This window comes from Mobula hypostoma, chromosome 18 (assembly GCF_963921235.1).
Source record: "Mobula hypostoma chromosome 18, sMobHyp1.1, whole genome shotgun sequence".
Lineage (NCBI taxonomy): Eukaryota > Metazoa > Chordata > Chondrichthyes > Myliobatiformes > Myliobatidae > Mobula > Mobula hypostoma.
In genome coordinates, this window is record NC_086114.1 from 17,387,670 (window position 1) to 17,414,192 (window position 26,523).

At 44.1% G+C, this 26,523-nt stretch overlaps 1 protein-coding gene across 5 annotated transcripts in view; it reads left to right on the forward strand.

Moving 5' to 3' along the window:
* kcnma1a (potassium large conductance calcium-activated channel, subfamily M, alpha member 1a) overlaps positions 1 to 26,523 on the forward strand; it is a 960,366-nt gene that overhangs the window by 694,943 nt on the left and 238,900 nt on the right. For all 5 annotated transcript variants that reach the window (XM_063070509.1, XM_063070506.1, XM_063070507.1 and 2 more), the window contains exons 11-14: positions 530 to 635; positions 2,498 to 2,580; positions 9,354 to 9,423; positions 26,106 to 26,261. In XM_063070509.1, coding sequence (XP_062926579.1) covers positions 530 to 635; positions 2,498 to 2,580; positions 9,354 to 9,423; positions 26,106 to 26,261 — 415 coding nt within the window. The remainder of the gene's footprint in view (positions 1 to 529; positions 636 to 2,497; positions 2,581 to 9,353; positions 9,424 to 26,105; positions 26,262 to 26,523) is intronic.

Here is a 26,523-nt window from a genome sequence, read left to right on the forward strand (position 1 = left end):
TGGTCCATCTAGTCCATTCCAAACCATTTAAACTGCCTGTTCCCATTGACCTGCACTGGGACTATAGCCCTCCATACCACTACTATCCATGTCCCTATCCAAACTTCTCTTAAATCTTGAAATCGAGCTTGCTTGAACCACTTGCACTGGCAGTTCGTTGCAGATTCTCACAACCTTCTGAGTAAAGCAATTTCCCCTCATGTTCCCCTTAAACTTTTCATATTTCACCCTTAACCCATGTGATGAACATATCAGAGAAATGCCAGCAGAGTCTCGGTCAATGCAGTCACATTAGTAGACGTTGCTCCGGGAAAAGGTAACTTTTCACTCCTTCTGTTTGCTTTTAACTGGCTTCAGATCTGTGATGTGACCTTGGGCTACATTGTCCCATGTGTAGTAGCATAAAGCAAAAGTTATTTTGTGTCAAACCATTACACAATTTCATTATATTTCTCATGTTTGAAATCTTGCATAGTGTACGAAAAGATTGCTGACCGCTGTTTCACATTCTTTTTTAATCTCTCCCCAGCATTTCCCCTAACCTTGAGCTTGAAGCCCTTTTTAAAAGACATTTCACTCAGGTGGAATTCTTCCAAGGTTCTGTTCTGAATCCACATGATCTCGCCAGAGTCAAGGTAATGACTGTATCCTTTTCCTGCCTCTGTGCTCTCCTGTGTTTGGTACCCCGGCCAGGATAGCAAGCTTGCATAAACTCAAACTAGTCTCCCTTGGTTTCAGATTTATCAGTCGCCGTGGGTGGAGGTGGTTTGGTTTCTCTCTGGTTTATTTAGAAAGCTGCATCTCATTTACTGTAAGGAAAGTAGACAAGGTGTGGTGAAATGCAACCCAGAGTCAATTGCTCAGCATTCACCACTGATGTCAACGGAACAGTCTTTTTATACCTGAAGAGGAATGTCTTGTGGTTGTCTATTGGCTGCTGCAACTGAGCTGATGTGGGTTAGTGAAAAAATTAAGTTACTTTCACAGCTTGAGATAACTGCCTGGCCTTTCAGTAGTATACCTGAAAAGTGTACCTGATCACACTGAGACATTAATAATGGCCAGTTTATCGGAAGGGGCTGCGCTGTGTTTTTTGTCTGTGCAAGATTTCCCATCTTTCTGCTGGGAAGAGACAGCAATACAAATAGGAATAGCAGGTCTGGAATGAGGGAGATAAAATAAGCAGATATGGAAAGTAATGTATAAGTTTTACATTTTAAAGGGCTCTGACAAGAATTTCCTGCTCATATGGCTGAGATAGGACACAATTGATTTCTGTTCTGAGTGCCATGGCTGGTATGTCAGTCTTCTCCTTGTAGCCCCTGCTTTCTGCACTGTTTCCCAGTATTCTAAGATTTGAAGCTTGCTGCTTTATGAGAGAGATAGTGAACTGGTTCAAGTTATCCAGCAGCTTGTGGCCTTTTATGGCTTGAATTATGTTCTTTCCTCCCCGGATTATTAAACACAAGTCACACCAAGCACCAACAGAACCAAAGCCGAGTGGAAAATCTCTAACAGGGTTAAAATCATGGCAGCCATCAACTGCCAATAATAATATTGTTACTCTAGGTATGGACAATAGTGAAGCTATACTCTGTTACATTACTTGTTACATGACCACATTTATTGTTGTGTAATGTATCCCACCACTGTGGGCTTGTAATGTGTCCCATGTTATTATCTTGTTACGTACCACAAGCCTATTGTCTTGTATGCCCATTGACTATTGTCTACACGCCCCATTTCTGTTGTTTCATTACATATCCCACATCGATTATTTCATTACATGCTCCACATTGCTTGTCTCATTACGTACCCTATGTCTATTGTCTCATTACATGCCCCATCGCTATTACTTCCTTAAATACTCCACATCGATTATTTAATTACAACTTTCACATTGTTTGTCTCATTACATGCCCCATGTCTGTTGTCTCATTATTTGACCCGTGTCCATTATCTCACTCTCACCCTTGCCTATCGTTACAGACCCAACACCAGTCCTCACATTACTTCACCTAAGCCTATTGTCTTTGATGTGTCCCCCACCTCGTTACGTTCTCCAGGTTATTGTCTCACATCCTCAAACCCACTTGCCTCATTAATTGCTCCCAGCTTATTGTCTCAGTATGTGCCAAATGCCTTTCGTTCTGCATTTGGATCCAGCCCAAAATGGTGAAATCAGAATATTCTCTCTGGATGAAATGGATACTTTGAGTAGAATCTGAAGGAGGTCAACTCTTTGCTTAATGCAAATTTTCATTGTAATTTGACCGGGGTAATTTTACTTTACTTTCAGCTTTCCCTTTTATTCTGTCTTCCAATCAAAACTTGACAATCGTGATTATGATTCTGTGCAGAATTTGGGTTAATGTTCTACTTTGAGATTTAAGTCCGATTTAGCTCAATCCAGTGGAAGTCAGTGTATTGTAGTGGCTTGTGTATATCGCAATGATCCATGACTTTCACGGGCTTTTCATGTCTTTCCGTGTCTCAGATAGAGTCATCAGATGCTTGCTTAATTCTGGCCAACAAGTACTGTCCTGATCCTGATGCTGAAGATGCTTCGAACATCATGAGGTAAGAGTGAAGGATGGAAACTCGCTGCTGAGAGAACAGTGACTGGCCAGTTGAATGAGGTCCCAGAGAGAGTTCAGGTGGGACTGAGCAAATTGGCTTTATTTGTGCAAAAGCGAAACACAAGCAGATGTGGTAAACCTGAAGTAAAATAGATGATGCTAGGAACTCTCAACAGCTGGCTTTTCAGGGAGCACAATGGGATTGCTGGTAGAGCCGCTGCCTCACGATGCAGAAGACCCAGGATCGATCCCTACCGTGGGTTTCTCCGGGCACTTGAGCTTCCTCCCACTTCCCAATGATACGTGGGTTGGTAGGATAAAGGGATTGTGTAAGTTGTCCCCTTGTGTGTAGCTGTGTGGTGAAACCAGGGGACTGGTTTGGGGGGGGTGGGGGGTGCATGGTAGAGATGATAAGAAAATGGTTGAATAAAAACAAAGCAGGAACAATTTAGGATTGAAATGCAATAAATGCTACCGGGCACTATGATAGCATAGTGGTTAATGCGATGCTATTACAGCTCGGGCTGCTGTGGAATTCAGAGTTCAACCCTAGCATCCCCTGTGAGGAGTCTGTACATCCTCCCCGTGGAATGCATGGGTCTACCTCGGGTTTTTTCTGTGGGAGTTTCCTCCCACAGTCCCATGACGAAGTGGGTAGGGTAATCGGTCATTGTAAATTGTCCCGTGATTAGGTTAGGGTTAATCGGATTTGTGGGTGCTTCAAGGCAAGGCTCAAAGTGCTGGAAGGGCCTATTCCACATGGTGTCGCTAAATAATATAAAATAAAATGGTCAGTATCTGACATGATGGGCAGAGTGGCCTAATTCTGCTCCTGTACGTTATGGTCTTAAGGATTCGGTGGTTCCAAAGAGCTTTTTTTGTGATTCCTCCTCAACTGTGACACATCTCCTCTAACATCAGAATCAGGTTTATTATCACTGACATACGTTGTAAAATTACTTGTTTGACAGCAAATACAGTGCAATACATTAAAATATTACCAATGGTTTCAAAGGTACATTTAATGCCAGAGAAATGTATACAATATACATCCTGAAATGCTTTTTCTTCTCAACCAAGCACGAAAACAGAGGAGTGCCCCAAAGAATAAATGACAGTTAAATGTTAGAACCCCAAAAGTCCCCCCAGCTTTCCCCTCTCCCCCATGTAAGCAGAAGCAAGCAATGATCCCCCCTCCCGCCACCAGCAAAAAAAAAGCATCAGCACCCACCACAGAGCATTCAACCATGCAGAAAGCAACAGCAAAGACACAGACTTGCAGTACTCCAAAGACTATACGTTCACCCAGTATACGACATACTACAGGTTCCTTCTCTCCCTAATAAGGGAGAAAGAAATGTCTCCGTTCACAGCGAGAGGGGAGACATAACAAACAACTTGCTGGTTTACGATGTTAAAAGTCCGTTGCGTTGCTTTTCCTGAGCTCTGTACCCAAAGATCTCAGGTCACTGGGCACAGAGCCAAAGATCTTCCGGCTCCCAACGCTGGTCTGTCGAGATACTGACCTTCGATCCGCCCGTCTCCAGAGCCCTGAGATCCTAGGCCTCCGAAGACGAGCCGAACTCTTAGGCCACGCCCTTGGCATGTCAGACAATGGCCAATCGTGAAACCCCAAAAGCGGGTCCCATTCCCGCAAGAGTCATGTGTAACTCCAAGTCTGTTTTTCTAAGCTCCATCTACCTATCCAGGAGTCTCTTAAAAGACCCTGTCGTATCCGCCTCCACCACCACCGCCGGCAGCCCATTCCATGCACTCACCACTCTTTGTGTAAAAAACTTACCCCTGACAGCTCCTCTGTACCTACTTTCAAGCACCTTAAAACTGTGCCCTCTCGTACTAGCCATTACAGCCCTAGGAAAAAGCCTCTGACTATCCACACGATTAATGCCTCTCATCATCTTGTACACCTCTATCAGGTCACCTCTCATCCTCCGTCGCTCCAAGGAGAAAAGGCTGAGTTCGCTCAACCTATTCTCAAAAGGCATGCTCCCCAATCCAGGCAACATCCTTGTAAACCTTCTCTGCACCCTTTCTATGGTTTCCACATCCTGTAGTGAGGTGACCAGAACTGAGCACAGTACTCCAAGTGGGGTCTGACCAGGGTCCTATATAGCTGCAACATTGCCTCTTGGCTCTTAAACTCAATCCCACGATTGATGAAGGCCAATACACCATATGCTTTCTTAACCACAGAGTCAACCTGCGCAGCAGTTTTGAGTGTCCTATGGACTCGGACCCCAAGATCCCTCTGATCCTCCACACTGCCAAGAGTCTTACCATTAGTACTATATCCCGCCATCATATTTGACCTATCAAGATGAACCACTTCACGTGAGTGAGGAAGGAGGTACAATAGCCTTAGGTCCCACACCACCAGGTTCAGGAAAGTACCAGCCCTGAAAGTACTTTCTCCACTGGAGGTTATTGTGACTCAGGCTCTTTAAGGCCATTCCCAAACTATGGGACGAGTTGGCTGGAATAAACTAGTCTCTCCTGGCTTCCCCCAAAACAGAATGTCAAAAACAAGTAGCTGCCCAGCAGTATTTTTCATCATTAAATGGGATGGGTATCAGTGGCACCCCTTCTGCAAGTGGGATCACGCCTTCATGCATACCCAACAGTCCGAAGCATTGGTGTGGTTTGCATACTTGTATATCATCCATAGGAATGTGTTGCAGGAGTTCACACTGACCACCGTCATCACCACTGCCATCAGCATCCCCCACTTTGCCATTCTGTAATGCAGAGAGACACAAACACTCTCCCTCATGGTTACCTTTTGGGGATTCAGACGTCATTTCCGGTTTCCCCTGGTAATACTACCCAGTGCATATTCCCTAGTCCACGCACCACAATCTCCCACAACCATACCCGCCCCCAGCCCCAGTGGCCCCTTGGTAGCTGCACCCAAACCTTCCCTGAGTCCTCTTCCATTTCCACCTCTTCTGGCTTTGGAGGGTCCGACACTGCTAAATGCTGTGTCCAGTGTCATCAGGAACCCACCCAGACTCTACCAGCCAGAAGTTCAGATTTCCACAGCTTGCTTCAACAGCTCATTCATACATTCGACCATCCCCGCCACCTGCAGGTTATATGGGATGTGAAACTCCCACGAAATGTCACATTCATCTCCCTCCAAAAACAAATTTATTCCATGCATGTAGTTTCCTTCCTTCAGAGCCTCCGCAAGTAACTGCAAAACTCAGAACAAAATTAATTCCCACAATGGAAAACTTTAACACATTTTACAAAAGGAAAGAAAAGATGACTAGGTGGGAGCCCTCGGCACATTAACACCTTCACAGAGCCACCAAAAAGCACAGCCCTATAAAAGATAAGGTCTCCTGCAAATTCTGTTCACCAAATAACAAAATAATTCAATTTGGTCACCTTTTCCACTGATTCAATCACCCTTCCGATGCAGATTTAACAAGCACAAGATAGAATTTGCCGTCATACACACTCAGTCAAGTGAACTCACATGCGGCCACCACTCACGCAACATTTTTCAAGCTCAAACCATTCACACTTTATTATAGCGGGTGCAGGGCGAACGACCCCCTTCCTTACAGGGGTGGGGGAGGTAAGGAATCCTGAGTGGATTGCGAGGAATCCTGCAGAGGCTAGGAGTCCTGATTGGGAGAGGGCTTGGAGAACGACCTTTCTCCCGTAGCCGCCTCTTTGCCTCTCTTCCCTGGCAGAGCTCCTTCCACATGGCATAGAGGGTGAGAATAGGAATCCCATTTGCGTGCTTATACAGTACCCTGGCTCTGAGCAACACCAAAAACATTTCCTTACAGGCCACACAGGGCCCTCCACCCCCCAGACCGCTTGTCTAATTTGCACCCTGACTAATGGGGACCTTCTTCCATGTATTGAATTGAATTGACTTTATTGCTTACATCCTTCATGTACATCAGGAGTAAAAATCTTTAAGGTTACATCTCTATTTATATGTACAATGTGCAATTATAGTCATTAATAATAAATATGCACAACAGGATAGTCAGTATAACATGGAAATACAGTTGAGTCAGCATGAATTAAGTGATACTCTAACTCTTCCTGCATCTGAATGGCTGCATTTACAGTAAACCCAACAGCCCATTAAAGACAGCACCAACCTGTTCAAGGGGGGCTGCTGTCGTAACCAAGTGCCCTACCAGGACAGAGGTTAGTTCAGAATCCTCTGGCGGGCTATCACTATCGCCGTGTAAGACTGCAATTACAGCCTATTGGGAGGGGTTCTGATCCCTTGCCCCAAGCTGCTCCACTCCACCCAGTGCTTTAAATCCCACACAAGAAAGGAAGGGTAGCTGACCTTGAATGCTGCTGTCACCCGCTTGTAGAAGCATTTATTACCTTCCTGGGGAGCGAGTAGCATCCTTGGGGCGATATTTACTGTGTGTTGGGATGACAAACCTCCCCCTCCCACCGAGGTGCCCATTCCGCTATTAGATAGACTCTCTCCGATACCCAGCTCATCCTTTTTCCTCAACAGCCATCTGGCTAGAGGCTCTGCCGACTTCTACCTGTATCTATCCCCCAGTTTCACCAGTTCCTTGGTGGAGAATTCCTGACGCTTATTATCTTGGAGGGGCCAATTATCCTGGCACCACCCCCTCATGTTCCTCGTCACCCTCCTGCCATGGGCCAAACACCCCACGCTGGCTGGGGACTGTGTGGACACCAATCTGGCCAGTAGGGGTCTCTGATGCATAGGGATAAGGTGATCATCTCAGGGGAGAATCATAGGCTCTACTCTCTCTGGCCCATCCTCACCATCCAGCCAGATATCCCCATTCCTATCCATGTGTTGGGATAACTCCCCACAGTATCAAGGCTTAGACCTTGATGGGATCCGCTTTCCATTTAGCCCATTGGGTAGCTTCTAATTGCTACACCTTCACTAACCAACCCTTGTCTTCTAGCTCTTTAGCCCTTGTCTGCGCTGACTGGGTAGCTTCCCCCATGGTGGTACAGCACCTGTGCAGAACTTCCACCTCATTCTTGGGACTTACATCCTTCACTCCCTGTTCTCTCTGTGTGGTTGTCTCATGGTGGTGCTTTCCTCTTGAGGAACCCTACCTTATCAAGTATGGACACGATGTGGTATCTGATTTTTCACCCCGCAGGAGTCTAACTTGTCTGACCGGTCTATGGGCCTCCCGTAGTCCACCATTAGATTGGCGGCCCATCCCGGGACTCAGCACTCCTTGTGCAGGGGTTCTCTCTCTCTTATTTCACCAACCTGCACGTCTTTGGAATGCAGGAGCAAGTAGGAACACACAAAGTCACAGGAGAATATGTAGACTGCGCGGGAGGGCAGGATTAGAGCTGTGGGTCTATGCTACCCATCATCCTCATCAGTATTTTCCCTGAGAGCCAGCTCCAAGACTCATATTCAACCTCAGACGAAGCTTAAGCCCGACCATTTTCCTCCCTCTTAGCTGTACAAACTTCAGCTTAACATCCTTGAAATTTGGACTCTGCACAAAGTCAATTTTTCTTCAACAACTTTGCCAATTAACCTGGAAACATCATTTCACAGTCTCACTTTTTCCAAAGAAAACCATACAGAGTTCCTGAACTTTTTCCAATAACTTAAATTCCTAAGTCCGAAAGTCACTCTTGTCGTTAATCTCTGCACTCTCTGCAAACCCTTTAAGGAGGTCATTTTCGCGAATAACTCTCTGAGACTGTACCCAATGTCCCAATTCTTATCTTACACGGAAGGAGGCCATTTGTCCCATCAGGTCTTGGATGGCTCCTAGCAGTACTAGCAATCCCATTAATCTGATCTCCACTTTCCCCCACCCTGCACCTTCTCACTTCTTCTATTCCACATTTTATTTTGGTTCCCTCTTACATCTTCTCTTGTTCTCATCTGCCTATCACCTCCTACTGGTATGGCTCCTCCTTCCCTATCTCCCATGGTCCACTCTCCTCTCCTAAAAAAAAAAGGCCTTCTTTGTCTGCCCTTTACCTTTTCCACCTAGCACCTCCCAGCGCCTCACTTCATTTCCCCTCCACCATCCCACCTACCTTCCCACCTCATCAGGCTTCAACTATCATCTTCTAGCTTGTACTCCTTTCCTCCCCCTTGCCGTCTTATTTTGGCTTCTTCCCCCTTAATTTCCAATTCTGATGAAGGCCCAAAATGCTAACTCTTTATTCCTTTCCATAGCTGCTGCTTGACCTGCTGAGTTCCTCCAGCATTTTGCATTTGTTGCTCTGGATTTCCGGCATCTGTAGAATCTCTTGTGTTTAATCCTATTCCCATCACAGTTTCCCTCTTCGCCTACATCTTATTATCTCTCACCATTATTCCCCATTGATTACTTTTGTCTTTAACCTGCACCACCCTCTATCTAAAGAAATTCCGTATCATCTCAGTAGATTTTTGAATAGTTTCCAAGTCAATGGAGCCCTGACCTCTCAATCTATCTCGATATGATTTTGTACCTTTTTGGCTACCTGAATGTACTTTCTCTGTCACTGTCCTGATGAAAGATCTTAGCCCAAAACATCGACTGTTTATTCCTTTCTACAGAAGCTGCCTGACCCGCTGAATTCCTCCAGTATTCTGTGCGTGTTTTGCTGTAGTTGTTACCTTTTGTTCTGCATTATGTTCTTGCTTTAATCTTATACTACCTCAATAATGCAATGAGACAATTATTATTCAGGTGCTTAACCTAAAATTGGAGTCCAAGAAAACTGGCTGATTAAACATTTTCTCTTCTTTTATTTCAGGGTAATATCTATCAAAAATTATAATCCAAAGATAAGAATTATTACACAGATGCTACAATATCATAACAAGGTAAGCATGATTTTACTGTTCACTCCCCCACCCACCCACCTGGGTTCACCTATCATCTGCCAGCGTGTGCTCATCCCCCTCTCTCCACCTTCTTATCCTGGCTTCTGACCCCTTGAGGTTGAGGAGTAAGGCAGCTAGAGGAGATCTGAGGTAAATATAATCACACAGAGGGTGGTTGTAAGCTTGTGAAGGTGGTGTGAATACAACATTAAAAGAAAACATTTGGATGAACATTTGAATCATCAAGGCATACAGTAGAATGTTATTGACCTGAATTAAATATCATAGACAGTGAAAGTAGTTATCAGGATTTGCAGAGGGATCTGGATCAGCTGGATAAATGGGTTGAATTAAATGGAGTCTAATTTGGATAAGGGCGAAGTGATGCATTTTGGGAAGAAAAACAGACAGGTTCATGGTTTGGAAAGGTTTAGAATCAGAATTAGGTTTGTAATCACTGATGTATGTTGTGAAATGTGTTGCTTTGCAGCAGTGATGCAGTGCAATATATATGTGTGTGTATGTATATATATTTATATATATGTGTGTATATCATTTATTATGATTTATTGTTTATCTTATGTATTGCACTGTACATATAAATCAGATTTGTACTTTATATACTCAGATAAGTAGTGCAAAAGGAGAGCAACAATAATGAGGTAAGTTCATGGTTTCATTGTGAAATTTGATGACAGAGAGGAAGAAGCTGTTTCTCAAGCACTGAGTTTGTGTCTTCAGGTCCTCTGATGATAGAAATGGGAAGAGGCCATGTCCTAGATGGTGAGGGTCCTTAATGATCGATGATATTTGAGAAGTTGCATTTTGAAGATGTCTTCAATGCTGGGGAGGCCAGTGACCATGATGGTGGGGGTGGGGTAGAGAGCTGTGGGGCCAAATGGGACCAACACAGATGGGAATCTTGGTTGGCATGGGCCAGTGAACCTGAAAGGCCTGTTTCTCTGTTGTGTGAGTCTATGGGTGCTGGGGGAAGACACACCCACCTATTTGAAGGAAACCAGCCTGACTACTGTAACCTCAAGAAGTGGAGGACAGGATACCCTCATTAGATTAATTCCCTATTTGACTGAGTGGATTCTCCATGCCCTCTCATGTTTCTCCTCTTCATGGGGCACTAATTATCAATAATTATCAAGGACACCATCTAGTGTTTGTTTTTAACGATACCGATTTAGAGATTTAGAAATTTAGAGATACAACATGGTAACAGGCGCTTCTGTCTCAATGAACCTGTGCTGCCCAATTACAGCCATGTGAGCAATTAACATCTTTGGAATGTGGGAGGAAACTGATATGGTCACATGGAGAATGTACAGCAACAGGAATTGAACCCAAGTCACTGGTGCTGTAGTAGCACTGGCCTAACTGCTACGCTACAGTACTGCCTTCTTTGAGCGCTCCCAACTCCCTCACAGAGTTCAAACATTATGCCCCATTGTATTTTGTCATGGCAAAGAGGACAAAGTTGCTTTTTGTTTGCTAGTGCCACAATCAAAAGCGGGCATATGGTGGAGAGTTAATAATCCCTCATTACTTCTTGCCCTCTGAAACTCCAGTCAGCCCATGTGGATCCTGTACCTGTCTCAAAGCAACAAGTGCTAGAAATACTCAACAAACCAGGCAGCATCTGTGGAAAGAGAAACAAATAACAGTTTAGGGTGAAAACCCTTTGTCAGAAGAAAAGTTTTCAGTCTAAAACTTCACCTCAGTTTCTCTTTCCACATATATTTGCTGCTTCAAGCATTTCCAGTTTTTTTTTAATTTCATATTTCCAGCACCTGCATTTTCTTGATTTTTCATTTTGGTCCATGCCATAATTTCCCAACTCCAAACCATTTCAATCAGTAAAACAAAGACACAGGAGCTGGGACAATCACCAATTACGTGTTCTCCTTCTAGTCGCACAACATCCTGACTTGGAAGTACATAGAATGACAGTCATTGAACACTAAAGTACAGAAGCAGGGTCCTCAGCCCACCTTGTCTATGCTGAACTATTACTCTGCCTAGTCCTATCAACCTACACCTGAACCATATCCTTCCCATCCATGTACTTATCCAAACCTCGCTCTTAAGTGTTGTAATCAAACCTGCATCCCCCACTTCCTCTGGCAGCTCCTTCCACACTCTCACCATCTCCAGAGTGAAAAAATTCCCTCTCCCACGTTCCCCTAAAACATTTCACCTTCCACACTTAACCCGTGACCTCTAGTTCTAATCTCACCAACCTGCTTGCATTTACCCTGTCAATAGCCCACATAAATTTAGATACCTATCAAAACTCCCCTCATTCTCCCATGATCCCTGGAATGAAGTCCGAACCTCTTCAACCTTTCCCTATAACTTAGGTCCTCAAGTCCCAGCAAAATGCGTGTATATTTTCTCTGTACTCTTTAAATCTTATTGATATATTTGTTGTTGGTCGGTGACCAGATCTGTACACAATGCACCAAATTAGACCTCACCAACATCTAATACAACTTAACATAACATCCCAACTCCTTTACTCTGTACTTTGATATCTCCAGTCATTCTAAATCACACAGTCTGTCTCGGGGATTTCCCACCCCAACAGCGCTATTGAAGTCCCTTCAGCAGAAGGAAAACAAGGTGTAGGCTGGGCAATATATACTGACTTTGGCAACAACGGACCCTCATCATGAATATAAATCAGACAGGGAATATAAATTAGATGCTGGAGACTTGGTTTGTGATAGGAATTCAGCTGGAGTTTGGCTGTGACTCCAGGACTCCAGGAAATGTCCATAAGGCCATCAGATTTAGGAGCAGAATTACGCCATTTGGTCCATCACGTGCTCCACCATTCCATCATGGAATTTATTATCTCTCTCAACTCCATTCTCCTGCCTTCTCCTCACAACTTTTGGCACCATTACTGTCCAAGAACCTATCAACCTCCGCCTCAAATATATCCAATGACTTGGCCTCCACTGTTGTCCATGGCAAAGAATTCCATAGTATAAATGTCCAAGTATACTGCCTTGGGAATGGAATTCTCCAGGTTCATTGCTGCTATGCCAAGGAAAAATGGAGAAGAGAGAGGAAATACTCTTCTGAGAAATGATATGCTCTGTATAAATGTGGAGCATGATATTCATAATTTATCCCGAGAGCATGGCATATGGCTTTGAGACGGAGCGATATTCGATCGGAAGAGCCTGTGCCAAGAGTGAGGTTTCCCAACCACAACCTGACTCGGCTCCAAGCTGCTGTCTGCCAGAGGATGCTCGAGAGCCTGTTCTTTCACTCGCATTGGCATCGTGTTTCCTCACTAAGAGGGGGAAACAAAAATAAATTGAAACCTGATATTTTTGCAGCATCGGTAGAAAATGAGACCAGGAGAAATGAGAGGCATGGTGGAATTTAGGGACCTAGATGTTCTGTTGATATCAGTGTCTGCTGTGGTTTTGTGGGCAGTTCCCGTGTTTTTCAGTCAGGCGGCTGTGGTTCAGCTCTCAAATTTCCAGTACGACTCTCCAGTGTGATGCAGAATTTGTACCGCTCTGGTGGAGGTGTTGGCGCACGCAGGAGATGTTAAAACGATGGTCATTGTGCCTGTGTCTGCGAATCTCTGCAAGTCCACTGAGGGAGCCAGGGCCCAGCATCTGCGAATCTACACTGCTGGAGGCTGAAGACAGCCTGTCCTGGGGTTAGAGAAACGTGTGTGTGGGTGGGTGGGTGGGAGGAAGGTAGGAACAGGGCTGTTCTTTAGCTGTTTTTGCTTTATTGCTTGGTAGAGTATGTTCTGTTTTGTTGAGTTCTGTGTTGTTCTGCCAAGCCTGGTGGGCACGCTATGTTGGTGCTGGAACGTGTGGTGACACTTGTAGGTTGTCTCCAGCACATCCTTGGGTGTGTTGGTTGTTAAGGCAAATGGCACATTTCACTGTACACGTGATAAACCTAAATCTAAAATCTGAAGGTTCCATTTTGTCACCTCAAATGGAGTAAAAGAATTCTGAACAGACCCATGTACACTATTTCACTATTTATTTTTCTTGTTTTTGTTTTTTAATATATATTTTTTCACTTATTGTAAGATGTAGATTTTTTAATGTATTGCACTGTACTGCTGCCACAAAACAGCAGATTTCACGACATATGCCAGTGATATTAAACCTGATACTGATTCTGAAGATCACATGGCACCATTTCATTTATCCAATTACACCCCCCACCTCCCCGCACTCAGCATCAAACGTTACATGGTCAGCATCACATCACTGTTACAGGGAACGTGTTGTTGCCGTGACACTTCTCTCCCAGCTGTGCTTACACTTCAGGTGGTAGAAGAGGTTGGTGAGATGTCACAATAAGTACAAGATGTTGCATTTTGGGAAGAGAAATCAGGGTAAGATTTTCACGGTGAACAGTAGATCCCTGTGGAGTGTTACAGAACAGAGGAACCTAAGTGTACAGTGTGTGGTTCCCTGAAGGTGGTCTTGCAGGTAGGCAGGGTGATGAAGAAGACCTGTGACATGCTGGTCTTCATCAGTCAAGGCACTGTGTGGAGAAGTAGGGATGTTATGTTCCAATTGTACCAAATGTTGCTGGGGCATTTGGAATATTGTGTTCAGTTTTGGTCGCCTAGCTGAGGAAGTATGTTATTACACTGGAAAGACTGCAGAGAAAATTTACAAGATGTTTTCAGGGCTTGAGAGACTGAGTTGTGGAAGAAGGTTTGTTTCAAACTTTATGCTATTATCAAAGGATATACAGTATATGTCACCATATACTGTAGAACCCTAAGATTCATTTTCTTGTGGGCATAAATCTCAATAAATATATAGAATTATAAGCATAACAGAATCAATGAAAGGCCGCCCAACCTGGGCGTTCCACCAGAATACAGAAGACAACAAACTGTACAAATACAAAAAGAAAAAAATAATAAGAATAAATAAGCAATATATCAAGAACATGAGATGAAGAGTCCTTGAAAGTGAGTCCATTAGTTGTGGGAACATTTCAATGATAGGGCAAGTGAAGTTATTCCCTTTGGTTCAAAAGCCTGATTGCTGAGGGGTAGTAACTGTTCCTGAACCTGGTGCTGTGAGGCCTGAGGCTCCTGTACCTTCCTGGTGGCTGCAGTGAGAAGAGAGCATGACCTGGGTGTTGGGGGTCCCTGATGATGGATGCTGTTTTCCTGCCCAGTGCGTAGGAGAATGAGGGGCGATATTACAGAGATGTATGAAATCACCTGGAGTGGGTGAATGGTCACAGCCTTTTTTCCGGGGCTGGGGAATCAAGGGCTAGAAGACAGAGAATTAACATGAGAGGAGAGAAGGGGAACTTTGTCACCCAGATGGTGGTCTGCATGAGGAATGAGCTGCTGGAGGAAGTGGTTGAGGCAGGTATGTTAACATAATTTAAAAGGCACTTGGGCAGGTATGTGGATAGGAAATATTTATGGATAAATGGGGATAGTTCAGTCTGCATGGGCGAGTTGGGCAGAAAGACTTATTTCTGCTCTGTGTGACTCTGACTCTAGTAGTAATATGCTAAAGAATCTCTCTGGACAGGATAGATGATATATAAATGCAAGGCCCTTTTTACTTTGACAAGCACTTTGAACACATCTGTTCTGCTCCCAGGGTGAATGATGAGGCAGGAGTTGCTGCTGCTCCCCCATGTGGCAACTGTTGGAATTGTAGAATGAAAATATCACTCTCTCAGGAAAAAATAGTTGCTTTTCTCAGAAACTAATAAAGATTTTTGCAACAATTCTGCAACAGACATAACAGGTTTGAGTCCTTTATCCCACAATCAGCATTAGAGACTCAAAAGCATCTTCAGCAACGAAGACTGAAAACTGGGCTTATTGATTTGTTTTGTACAATATTTTGGTCATGGACAGGGGACTGCTCTCCTGTATCTGCTTTGTGGAGTCAGTTGTTCAGTCTTTGTGTAGCAGGTGGTCTTTCATTGTCCTTTGTAAGGAAAGAGACGTTCTGCTCTGGGACCCTTATCATCTCAATCTGTCAATTGCAGTCTCCTGCTTTTTTTTACAAAATATGCTTAAGAGATTAGCTTTATTTGTAACATGTACATTGAAGCATGTAGTGAATTGCATAAATTTGTGTCCTAAATGTGCTCAGAGCAGCCAGCAGGTTGCTATGCTTCCGGTGCCAATGTAGCCTGCCCCCAACTTGCTAACTCTAACCCTCATATCTTTTTGGAATGTGGGAGCAAACCAGAGCACCTGGCAGAAACCCACGTGGCCACACGTGCTCACAGACAGTGGCAAGAATTGAACCCTGATGTTACAGCTGGCACTGTAAGTCTTTACGCAAACAGCGATGCTACTGAACTTTTCTAAAAGTCCAACAGGTTTTCAGATGTCCTTGGAATCCAGACCCACCAATGCAGTTGACTCTTGACCTCAGTTTAGTGAAGTTAGGGATGTTCACAAAAGCCAGTTATGTTGACATCCCATGAACGAGTAAACAAAGGGAGATGAAGCAACTGTAATCAATTATCACTCAGTAAGTGAATCTAAAGTTGTTTTTGGCAGTGGGCAGTGCAAACCGCTCAGAGAGAGTATTTTCCTTTTACACTCACAATATACACTCAGTGCCAATCTGCCTCCTCTACTTAAAAAGGTGGCTACCAAGTGTATGTTCATAGTCTTCTGTGGCTGTAACCCATCCACTTCAGGGTTTGATGTGTTATGCAAAAATGCTGTCCTGCACAGCATTTCTTGTAATATGTGGTTATTTGAGTTACTGTCACCTTCTTGTCAGCTTGAACCAGTCTGGCCATTCTCCTCTGACTTTCTTCATTAACAAGGCATTTGTGCCCACAGAACTGCCACTCACTGGATGTTTTTTCCTGTTGTTTTTTGCATTATCCTCTGTAAACTCTTGAGACTGTTGTGTGTGAAAACTTCTGTTCAAAGTTCAAAGTAAATTTATTATCAAAGTACATATACTGTATGTCACCATGTATAACTCAGAGATTCGTTTTCATGCGGGCTTTCATAGTAGATACAAGAAACACAATAGAATCAGTGAAAGACTGCACCCAACAGGATGGGCAAACAACCAACGGGAAAAAGACAACAAACTGTGGAAAAACAAAAAGAAAGAAAAGAATAAATAAGCAATAAATATTGAATATGTGAGATGAATAATCCTTGAAAGTGAGTCCGTAGGTTGTGGGAACAGCTCAGTGATGGGGTGAGTGAAGTTAACCCCTCTGGTTCAGGGGTAGTAACTGGTCCTGAACCTGGTGGTGTGAGTCCTGAAGCTCCTGTACCTCCTTCCCGATGGCAACAGTGGGAAAAGAGCATGGACTGGATGGTGAGGTTATTTGATGATGGACGGTGCTTTCCTGCGAAGGCACTCCCTGTAAATGTGCTCAGTGGTGGGGAGGGAAGGACTAGGCTGTATCCACTACTTTTGTAGGCTATTCCATTCAAGGGCATGAGTATTTCCATATCAGGCTGTGATGCAGCCAGTCAATATATTCTCCACTGCACAGCTATAGAAGTTTGTCAAAGGTAATGTGCTGAATTTTTCACAAGTTTCTCAGAAAGTAGACAAGCCGCTGTGCTTTCTTTGTAATGGCATTTGCGTGCTGCAGCCAAGACAGATCTTCTGAAATGATATCACCGAGGAATTTAAAGTTGCTGACCCCCTTCACCTGTGGTCCTCCAACGAGGACTGGCTCACGGACCTCCCGTTTCCTCCTCCTGAAAGCAATAATCAGCTCCTTGGACTTGCTGATTTTTGAGTGAGAGTTGTTGTTGTGGCACCACTTAGCCAGATTTTCAATGTCCCTTCTACAAATGTATATGTGATTCATCACTACCTTTAATTCAGCCAATGACAGTGGTGTTGTCAGCTAACATAAATACATCATTGGAGTTGTACTTAGCCTCAGTCATAAGTATTAAGTGAGTATAGCAGAGGGTTCAGCATACAGCCTTGTAAAGATCATAGGGGAGATGTTTTTGTCATTCCGAACTAATTGGGGTCAGCAATTGTGGAAATTGAGGATCTATATGCACAAGGAGATATTGAAGCTTATTGATTAGTTTTGAAGGGATGATAGTATTGAATGCTGAGCTGAAATCAGTGAAGAGAATCCTGGTATAAGCATCTTTGCTGTCCAGATGTTCCGTAGTCGAGTGAAAAGCCAGAAAAATGGCATCTGCTGTGGACCTGTTGTGACAGTAGGCAAATTGGAGTAGATCCAAGACACCTCTCAGGTGGGAGTTGATATGTTCCACCAACCTCTCAAAGTACTTTATCACAATGGATGTAAGTGCTACTGGATGATAATCATTGTGGCAGTTACCACATTCTCCTTAGACACCGGTGTAATTGAAGCCTGCTTGAAGCAGGCGGAAACCTCAGACTGCCGAAGTGAGAGGTTAAAGATATCAGTGAGCTCTCCAGCCAGCACAGGTCTTTAGTGCTCAGCCAGGTACCCCAACTGGGCCGGATGCTGTCCATGGCATCACCCTCCTGAAGGATACTCTCATGTCAACCTCAGAGACTGAAATCACAGGGTGATTGGGGACTGTGGAAGTTTGTGATGGTTCCTCCATGTTTTGATGGCCAAAGTGAGCATAAGAGACATTGAGCTTTGTCACTTAATTTTGCTTCGTAGTGGGTGACAGCATTCAAGCCCTGCCACGGTTGTCAAGCATACTTCAGTGATTCAAGTTTGCCCTGAATTGCCACTTTGCATGTGAGCTGGCTTTGTAGAGACTGTACCTCGACCTCTTGTATTGGTCGCCAGACCTGAACGTCACTGATCAGGCAAATTGGAGATCTCATGGTTGATCCAGAGCTTCTCTTTGGGGAAGACTCTGAATGATTTTGTGGGGACACACTCACCAACAACTGTTTTTATAAAATCAGATCCTCTGAATAGAGTCCTTGAACATGGCCTAGTCCACTGACTCAAAGCAACCCCATTGCCACGCCTTAGCTTCCCGCGACCATCTCTTTGTTGTTCTTACTTCTGGAGTCTTGCTCTTTAGCCTCTACTTGTATGCAGGTAGGAGGAAAACAGCCAAATCATTAGATTTCCCAAAATGCAAATTAGTAAGCATTCCTTATGGTAGTATAGCAGTGGTCGAGTGTATTGGGACCCCTGGTATGATACCCTTGGTATCAGCAAGTCCAAGGAGCTAATTATTGTGAACCCTGGCATGTCATATGTTGTTGATAATTGGCCAGAGATCTCTTCAAACAAGCCTGATTGAAGTTCCCAACTGTGATTTGAAATACATTGGGTAGGCCATTTCTTGTTTGTTGATGGTGGTACTCAGTACCTCATGTGTCTGTTTAACTGCGACCTTTGATGCTACGTAAGCTGCAGTCAACATCATGGAGGAGAACTCTTTTGATAAGTACATTAGATGTTCCAGGTCAGTGGAACAAGTGTGCAGCAAGCCCACCATAAAGAATTTATCATAATACCTACCTTTTGCCTTCTCCGAATCAGCAGTCCGGTCCATTCTGTGTATCAAGAAGTGCTTGGGTCTGATCGCTGAATCTGATGAGTTGAGAGTGAGCCATGTTTGTGTAAACACAGAACGCATCAATTCCTCATTTCCCTCCTGTACAGCAATCTTGACTTTAGCTCCTCATTCTCGTCCTCCAGCGACTGTGCATTTGCTAACAAGATGTCGGGTAGAGGAAGGCTCAAACCTTGGCATTTTAATCTGGCTTCTCCCTCTCTTCCAGCCATTATGCTGTTCCTTTATGTGCTTAAAAGTGCCATACCTGCATTCTTGAGAGTTAAGTCCTCTGAGTCTTTCAGAAGATCGTGGAATTCCTAATTCATTAAGACGGTTCAAAAGTATATTACTTAAAGAGAAATCACAGGCTGAAGATTACATTGAAAGTAGTTCAGATGAAGTATATTTAGAAGTTTTGTAAGCTGTCTGAAAACCATTGCCAATTTTCACCAGTGTCATCTTCAGCTGGTGCTGGTGAAAAACGACCCCATCTGCACCAACAATCATTCCATGGTCAAAGTCACTTAGATCACATTTCTTCCCCATTCCAATGTTTGGTTTGAATAACAACTGAACCCCTTCACCATGTCTTTTATGCATTGAGTTGCTGCCGCATGACTGGCTGATTAGATATTTGCATTAGCAAGTGGATGTACATTTAGATACTGTGCATACTGTGAAAAACAATGAAGAAATCCACATTTATGCTAACCTACACAGGTGATTGAGAGCCCATCAACTATTTCTCAAATGAATGCCAAGGGATCTTTTATGTCCTAGACACAGCTTTGGTTAAATAGGGTGGCACAGTAGCATAACAGTTAGTGCAAACACATTACAGCACCAGCAATCACTGATTGTGGGTTCTCCTCTGATCTGATCTGATGCAAACAGCACATTTCCCTATATGTTTTATGTTCCGATGTTTGTGTGGCAAGTTCATCCTATAAATAAACAGTTGATGCTTTAGGCTGAGACCCTTTAGTCTATCTTGGGTAAAGCCCTCCCTACCATTGAGCACACCTACATGGAGCGTTGTTGCAGGAAAGCAGCATTGATCGTCAGGGATCCCACCACCCAGGTCATGCTCTTTTCTTGCTGCCGCCATCAGGAAGAAGGTACAGGAGCCTCAGGACCCACACTACCAGTTATTACCCCTCAACCGTCAGGCTTTTGAGTGAAAGGGGATAACTTCACTCAATTTAAACTTACTTTCAAGGATGTCTCATCTCATATTCTCGATATTTATTACTTATTATTATTATTATTTCTTTCTTTTTGCATTTGCACAGTTTGATGATTTTTGTACACCGGTTGAATGTTCTGTTGGTGTGGTCTATCATTGATTCTTTTATGGTTATTGTTCTATTATGGACTATTGAGTACACCAGCAAGAAAGTGAATCTCAGGAGTGTATATGTACTGTGACAATAAATTTATTTTGAGCTTTCATCGGGACTGGAAAGGAAGGGGGAAGACGCCAGGATAAGAAGGCGGGAGGACGCCAGGATAAGAAGGTGGGAGGAGTGGTAGGAGTACAGGCTGGCAGGTGATAGGTGAGACCAGGTGAGGGCGATCACCAGAGGGAGGTGCAGTCAGCTAGACCGCGGTGAAGAAGGTTTTGAATGGGGTTAATAAGTCTCCTTCTCACCTCCTAATTCCATGCAGGTGCCCCTCTGCTCAGGATGCAGGTGAATTTCAGACTTTGTTGATTTGACCTGCCATCCAGTCATAACCAGGACTGTTCATGTGTCGGCAGGTTATTAGCTAATGCGCCATCTGCTGTATTGATTATGTGCTTCCTCTTGGTGTCAGCAGGTTATTAGCTAATGGGCCATCTGCTGTATTGATTATGTGCTTCCTCTTGGTGTTCGATCCAGCTGAAAAAAAAAAGGCTTTAGTATTGAGCTCTGTGAATCTAAAATTTGGTGAAGGGACTCAGGGAACTCTCCTTTTCCCAATGACCATCCTATGTTTCCCTTCATCCCTAACACTTTGGAAACTGTATTTGAAGTCTGGCTTGTATTTCATTTGAAAATCAGGAGTGAAAATTTACAAGGATGTTGATGGAACTTGAGGACCTAAGTTAGGGAAAGTTTGAACAGGTTTGGATTTACTGCAGAGAAAGTAAGAGAATGATGGGAGCTCTTGTAGAGATATACAAATTAATGAGGATTACAGGTAGGGTAATTACGTATAGGCCTTTTCCCCCTAAAGTTAGGTGAGACTAGAACTAGAGGTCATAGGTTTAGGGTGAAAGGTAAAATATTTAAGCAGAACCTGAGAGGGAACTTCATCACTCAAAGGGAGGAGTGAGTGTGGAATGAGCTGCCAGCAGAAGTGATGGATACGGGTTCAACTGCAACATTTAAGAGAATTTTGGATAGGTACATGGATGAGAGATACGGAGGGCTCTGGTCTGGGTGCGGGTAAATAGGACTAAGCCAGCACAGAATAGATGTTTCTGCGCTGCAGTAATCTATGACTCTGTGAAAAGCTTGCCAAGGTCTCTGCTTTGAGCTTGTATGTAAAAGACAGAATAGTTCTGCCCTTGACCTTTATAGTGAGAATGAAACAAGTCGGCTGCTTACAAACACATTGTGGCTTGCCTCATCCTTAAAGAAGAGCAGATGCTGTGGAGTGAATGCAGAGAGAGCATTTCCACTTGCGGGGAAGAGCATAAGCAGAGGGCAACAATATGAGGTGCTCACCAGGAAATTCAACAGGAATTTTGGAATAAACTTCCCTGGCCAAACAGTGATGAGAATATGGAGCTCACCACTGCAGGGATTGATTGAGGTCATCACCATCATCGCTTGCCACACCAGACAGCCAGCCACTCTAGTGTTGTTTAGTTGATGTTGAGCAGGTCAGTGCCAGCTAAATCAGGTGAGAGTGGGCAGTTGCGCAGAACGTGTTCAATGTTCTGCACCGTTTTGCCACACTCACAGGATTCACTGGTCTTTAAACCCCACTTCACCATATTGTCTCCCGTCCTACAAACTCCCGCTCTCGCTCTGTTGAGAGTGCACCACTTCCGTCTGTCAAGCAGTGCCCCGTCTGGCAACATTTCTGTGGGCTCTTGCACTGTATTGTTTGGTGGGGTTCTGGCTTCTGTTTGTTGCCAGAGCTCAATCCTGTATGTTTGGGGGGATGTTCCGTGCAGAAGTTCCTCCACTGTAGCAAAGCTTTTCCTCGATTTTAGGTGGCTAGAAACTGGCACATGATGGTGTAGTGGGTGCCATGGATCCGAGTTCTGTGTACCTTTTTCAATTTTTGTTGTAGTGTGCCTTCGGATCTCTGGGGGAGAAATGCCTGCAAGTCTGTAAGTGATGTTAGTGGGTGTGGGGCGCAGTGTGCTCGTGATTATTCGGCAGGCTTCGTTAAGCAATGGGTCTATTTTCTTCACATGGGCTGATCTGCCCCACACAGGTGCACAGTATTCTGCAGGTGCATAGCAGAGTGCTAGGGCAGTTGATTGAAGTGTGTGAGCATTAGCTCCCCATTTCGTGACTGCTAATTTTTTCAGGAGAGAGTTGCGAGAGCCAGCTTTCCCTCGGAGTTTTTGGATGTGGGTGGCAAATGAGAGCGTCCTATCCAGTGTCACGCCCAGGTAAATTGGAGTCGGATGGTGTTCGAGCTCCTTCCCACACCAGAAGATCCTGAGTTTCCGAGCTGCTTCTCGATTCCTGAGGTGGAATGCACATCCTTGAGTTTTTGATGGATTTGGGTTCAGAGACCATTTTTCATAATACTGCTTCATTGCTTCGAGGGCTGCTGTAAGTCGTACTTCAACTTCTTGGAAGGAGTTAGCTTGTGTTGCTATGCATAGGTCGTCTGCATAGATAAACCTGCGTGTGTTAGGAAAGGTTGGTTGGTAATTTGTGTAAGCATTAAATAGTAGAGGTGCCAGGACTGATCCCTGTGGTAGTCTGTTCTTTTGTGGACGCCACCTCCTCTTAATTCCATTCATCGCTACATAAAATCTGAGATTTTCTAGGATGCTTCTCATTACTTTGACTGTGGTTTCATTCTTTAACATTTTAGATAATTTCAGCAGAAGGCCTCTGTGATTCACAGCATCGTATGCTGCTGTTAAGTCAATGAATACTGCCCCTGTAATTTGTCGCATTTCAAAGCCATCCTCAATATACTGGGTAAAGTTCAGGACTGGACCGCAGCAAGAGCGGCCTGGCCTGAGCCCGGCTTGGTCTGGTGTTAGAAGATCTTCGACTAAGGGGGATATGCTTTTCAGTATGAGTCTCTCATACTATAGAGGGTGCAGAGCAAGGAAATCAGTCTGGAATTTTTAAGAATGTTGGGTCTTTATTGGGTTTTAGGAGAGCAACATCTTTGGCTCTTCTCCACTTTTTAGGTATTTTAATGATCTTAGGCAACAGTTAAAAAGGGACAGAAGCCGGTGGAATGCTTTAGGTCCAAGATGTTTACGGAATTCATTAAGAATCCTATCTATGCCAGCAGCTTTGTTGGATTTTAGCTGTGATACCTCATCCTTTAATTCTTCTAGGGTGAGAGGTGGGAAGTTGTTATTCCCGTTTGAGAGAGCTGACTCTATCTCCTGATGTTGCTTTTGCTTTTGCCTCCGTTCCCTGTTATTTGGTCGACCATTTAGTATTAGTTGGTGGGCAGCCTGATTGGGTGTTATGGCAGCAATTCTCTGTGGTGGTCTATTGTCTGAGTTGAGTTTCCAAACAGTTGCCCATGCCTTCTTACTGTTCTTGGTCATGTCTGTGTTTTCTATCAGTTCCTGCCAACGCTGTTGGTTCTCTTGGCTCAGTAGGGACAGAACTGACTCTCCCATTTCAATTATGTCTTGACAAAACGGGTCTTGGTTGTATAAGTTGACGTACTCATCATAACTTTGCTTGATATCACTAGTCAATCCCTGAATATATTTGATTCTGCAGCCTCTAGGTATGTTCTGCTGCGCTACTTTCCAGATTAGTCAGACAAATTCATCATAATGATCAGGTTCTGGTGGTATGGTATCAATAAGTTGATCAAGGGATTCTGCGAAAGATGTCCAATTCACTTTTCTCAGGTTAAATCTTGGTAGGTACTTTGGTACAGGTCTCAGAACTGGAAGGGATTCTTCCTGGACTGGACGGTGTTGGAATTTGGGTATATGTTGGAGGACTGTTCGTGTGAAGAGGTTGGAGCTTGCCGAGATAACAAAGGCAGGGTCTGGGTTGTATCCTTTTCTCCATCTGGCACTTCTGAAGGTAGGGGTGGCCTTAGACTGGTATAGTAGCTCAAGGCTGTTGTTTAGAGCCCATGATACAACTTCTTCTCCATTTGCATCGTCATCTTCATATCCCCAGTTGGTGCTATGGCTATTAAAGTCACCAATAATGAGGTACATTTTGTTCTGGAGATCTAGGTTAGGTGGCCACATAAGTGGTTCATTAGGGGGTTTGTAGACCGAGATGATATTTACGTGTTTTGTTTCAACTTTCAGAAGTTCCACTGAGCCAGCTTGGATGTTTGCTGTGCTCATTACTGTAGATTTATCTTTAACAAAGATTGCACTTCCATAAGTTTGGCTAGGGGTGTCAATATCCAAGTGCATTCCTGGCACATGGGGTTGGTTGTTCAGCCTATGAGTTTCTTGTATGTACAAGATGTCCAGTTTTAAGTTTGCCAGGATTTCTGCTTTACTGTGGCTGAAGCCTTCGATGTTGTGGCTAACGATTTTCATGATCTCCAGTGGACCGAGGGTTTATCCTTTTACCACCCACTGGATCACTTGGGTGATTGAGGTGAAAAGTGTGGATTTACAGTTATTTCAGATGCTGGACAAACATATGAGCGAAAATGATGTAAAGGTTTATGCTGGTGGACTGAGATGAGGTAAGTAGCTCTTGTGGAGCAGGAATTACAGCATGGAGCTATTGGGCTGAGTGGTCTCGCAAAGAGTTGTAAACTCAGCCAAGCTCCATCATGGGCACTAACCTCCCCACCATCGAGGACATCTTTATAAGGCAATGCCTCAAGAAGGTGGCATCGATCATTAAGGATCCTCACCATCCCGGACAAGCCCCCTTCTCATTGCTATCATGAAGGAGGAGGTACAGGAGCCTGAAGGCACACAGTCATCACTCATAGAAACAGCTTCTTCTCCTCCACTATCAGATTTCTGAACGGACAGTGGAAAATGAATACTACCTCACTTTTATTTTTTGCTTTTTTGCAGTATTTAGAGTCATAGAAAAGTACAGCACTGAAACAGGCCCTTCAGCCCATCTAGTCTGTGCCAAACCATTTAAGCTACCTACTACCATCGACCTGCTCCAGGAACTCCCCCTCCATACCCTTACCATCCAATATTTATTTAATGTTTAAATATATTTCTTATTATAGTTTATAGTATATTTGTATGTAGTGCACTGTACTGCTGCTAAACAGCACATTTCATGACACATGTCACTAATAATAAGCTAGATTCTGGTTCTGTGCTATATATTCCATGTGAGCCTACAGTATATAGAGATCCACCTCTCAATTTCCTGGGACAGCAGGAAAGTGAGAAGGGGCTGAAACAAATACACAAGCAAACAACCATCTTAAAACATATCATCTGGTGAGATTTTTACTTCAGATGTAATTTCAGCTGCCGTTCAGCACGATTCCTTGTTCTCCTCCAGCCCCCTCTCCGAGCTGTTTTATTTTGCATGTTCTTTATTTAAAACGTCTGCACGGTGCGGCACTTCAAACCAATGGAGACACCTGCAAAACGTCAGGCAACAAATAGCAGTGTTGACAGCTCAGACACAACCTGGCAAAGAGGCAAGTAAAACTGGTGTGTATTGGGCTTGTCACCAGTGCTCTCCATGGAAACTATCCAGCTGCTTGTAGTTCCTGAAGTTCATTACCGCACCGAAATGCCACACTGGCACTCCTGTGCAAACAATATAAAAACAAAACGAAGTGTTAAAGAGTGGCAAAATTGGAAAGGTAAGCGGGGCCCCAGGGGAGTGTGCTAAGAATGGGCAGCAGATGTGTGTACAGGCATGCACAATGTCACTCTTCAAAAACACTGAAGGTGCCATTGTGTGAAACACTGCAGTTGACAAGACGTTGTGTTAAAAATACTTTGTGGCGGAGCGAGAGGGCAATTGAGTTAGTAACTTTTAATCTTTGCTTTCAGGCTCATCTGCTGAACATACCCAGCTGGAACTGGAGGGAGGGTGATGATGCAATCTGCCTGGCGGAACTGAAGCTGGGCTTCATAGCTCAGAGTTGCCTGGCTCCAGGCCTCTCTACGATGCTGGCCAACCTCTTCTCCATGAGGTCATTTGTCAAGGTATTGTGCTGTCTCTTCACGTTAAGCCTGATGGAACATTCATGCAGCTTGTCAGCCTTCTGAACATATCTGGAAGGAGGAAAGAAAGAGAAATGGAAGAATCTCCCCTCATTCTTTATTTTTCTGAGCTCATTTACCACTGTTCCTTTTGCCTGTGTTGTTCGAAGTTCAAAGTAAATTTATCATCAAAGTACTTACTGTATATGTCACCATGTACTCTCCTGAGACTAATTATTGTCTGGGCATTCATGGTAATATGAAG